General features: G+C 35.6%; 1 protein-coding gene across 1 annotated transcript; it reads left to right on the top strand.

The window, feature by feature from the left end:
- The first annotated feature begins 218 nt into the window (after positions 1-218).
- Positions 219-1,244, top strand: LOC131629229 (uncharacterized). Its single transcript, XM_058900027.1, has one exon. The coding sequence runs from the start codon at positions 219-221 to the stop codon at positions 1,242-1,244; it is 1,026 nt and encodes a 341-aa protein (XP_058756010.1).
- Positions 1,245-2,647: the final 1,403 nt, after the last annotated feature.

Here is a 2,647-nt window from a genome sequence, read left to right as displayed (position 1 = left end):
ATGAATAATAATATTCTCTGTTCTACTATATATATATATATATATATATATATATATATATATATATATATATATATATATATATATATATATATATATGTTAAGGTTTTATAAAATTGGATGGAATAGTTTACCTAAGTCATAAACTAGGGTTTGTCATTCTATAAAAGTTTTGCCGTTCCTTTTCGTTTGATACTTCTTGTTTTGCTTACAGTTCCATGGATCAGCGACCTAGCAAGATGCATTTTAACCAGAGGAAAACAACACCACTTTCCTTCTCCAGACAACAATGGGGTCCTAATTGTCACAACCAGCCACCATCTAAGGTGGTTTTGACTCCGGCTCATTCCGTTGGATCGGAGAGAAATATAACCGATTCAGCGACGAAGATTCAGAGGGTTGCGAGAGGGTTTCTTGTGAGGAAGAGTGTGAAGAAGATGATGAAGATGAAGATGGAGTTGGAGGAGATTAAAAAGAAGGTGAATGATGAAGAAACTGTGAAGATGATAAAGGAAGTGCAGATGGAGAGGTTAAAGATGGATGAAAGCCTCGCGACTTTGCTTCTTAGGTTGGATTCTGTTAGAGTGTTTGGATGTTCGGCGCTTCGGGGGGTTAGAAGGTCACTCGTTAAGAGAGCTATTTTTCTTCAAGAATTTGTTGATCAAATTCAAATGGTGGAGAAGAAGAATAAGGATGATGGTGATGATGGTAAATGCGCGAGGGTTAGGGCGGCGACGAAGATTCAGATGGTTGCTAGAGGGTATCTTGTGAGGAAAGACATGAAGAAGATGTTGAAGATAAAGATGGAACTGGATGAGATTGAGAAGAAGGTGAATAACAAAGAAACTGTGAAGATCATGAAGGAAAAGCAAGAAGAGAGAATAAGCATGAATGGAGCCATCATGGATTTGCTTCTTAGGTTAGATTCTGTTATAGTGTTTCCTTGCTCCCCTCTCAGGGAGTTCAGAAAATCACTTATCAATAAGGCTATTTTTCTTGATGAATTTGTTGATCAAGTTCAAACGGTGGATCTCGCAGACGAGCACAAGGAGGTGACGAAGGTATGGATTGATAGTGAAATATTGACAAGGATGATGATGGATGAGAATTTGGAAATGGTGAGAAGGATTAAGGATGATAGTAAGAAGCAAACTTCAGTTCTTACATCTTTGACACAAAGAGTGGAGCAGCTTGAGAGAGCATTCAGTTGTGATAAGAATAGAAGATATGTTTGCAAAACATAGATATAATGGATGCATATGATGAGTTTTACTTTATTTAATTTTTTTTTTTTATCTTTTTATTGGAATAATTTTATTTTAGATGTTTTGAATTTTCTTTTGACCAATTGCTTTTCAATTATTCAAACTTTGTGTTATTGATGATTATTCTGAATGAAAATGTTGCCATGGTTTTAAATTGCGGACCGCATCACCAGATGCGGCCTTAATATTGTGGTTGCGGTAACGTCCGCATTAGGCCGCAATTGCGGTGTGATCGTAAATCACATTTAAAACCGCATAAAAACGCTGCAACGACCGCATCGTAACACCGCAACGGCCGCATCATAACACCGCAACGGCCGCATCAGACCGTATCAGCCCGCCATAGATTATGCATTGCTAGCAAAAATCGTTTAATCTATCTTCCTTTCTATTTTTATTATAGATTTAAGGTATGTTTTGAACGGATTAGTGATTTTCAAAGTTATTTGCAGCCAATACTAGAGACTGGATAACCCAACACTTGCCAGCAACTGTTACAGCAGAAGCTCGTTTCAAAAGTAAAGATATAGGAGAAAATGTAAGCAACAGTACATTAGATAGTTAGTGAAGATCTCGTGCATCGAATTCCCTTGCTAATATTAGTAACTAGTGAAGATCTCATGCATACTCATTTATGAGAAAAAACAGTGCGATGAGATTTAAAATTTAATTTGCTACCTATCATTGGACTTTTCTTAGAATAGATAGACTAATTACCAACATTTCCAAAGGATATGACTGTTATGATAAGTGTGAGGTAAAAGTCTTGTGTTTGTTTGAAAGAATTGAGTCAGAAACTTTATAGGAGAGAAAACTTTGATAGACCTAATGTCTTAATGTTTTAGGTGAAGGACATATGTCTCTTTCAGTTCTATTGTTACTTTAAACCCAATGTGAACAGTCTGTTAGATTGAGATATTTTGCTTGATATTTCGACATAAATATGGAATATAAGATGTATAGAAATGCTAAGTGCAAGTAACCAAGTCATATTTTCGACATTAGGTCACAAACTCGATAGGTTGATCTTTTGACAGAGCTGAGTGGAGGACTTAAAGACATTTTCGACAGCAGTGGCAGTTTGAAGTATTTCAAGAGTCAAAGACACGTGGAAACAAAAGCAAAAGACGAAAAAAATCCACATAGCAGTATATGTGTAAGATTTTGAAGAGATAACTGTTTGTTGAGTGTTGACGATGTACCTAGTATATAAGTAGATTTCGACTTTATAATCAAGGTTTGCATTTCATTTCTGTTCTCTTTAGAACTTATACGTCTGATTCAGTGAGATAATGAGTTTTGTGAAAAATGTATGAACTTGTGTTCCATTTTTAATACCGACATTTCGATTGCTTTTTACTATTTACTTTTTTACTTGCTTT

Source organism: Vicia villosa, unplaced genomic scaffold, assembly GCF_029867415.1.
Source record: "Vicia villosa cultivar HV-30 ecotype Madison, WI unplaced genomic scaffold, Vvil1.0 ctg.000538F_1_1, whole genome shotgun sequence".
Taxonomy (NCBI): Eukaryota; Viridiplantae; Streptophyta; class Magnoliopsida; order Fabales; family Fabaceae; genus Vicia; species Vicia villosa.
This window is presented reverse-complemented; position numbering and strand designations above follow the sequence as displayed.

Bases quoted from the DNA above. Each gene is read 5' to 3' on its own strand.
- LOC131629229 (XM_058900027.1), top strand. From the start codon at position 219: ATGGATCAGCGACCTAGCAAGATGCATTTTAACCAGAGGAAAACAACA.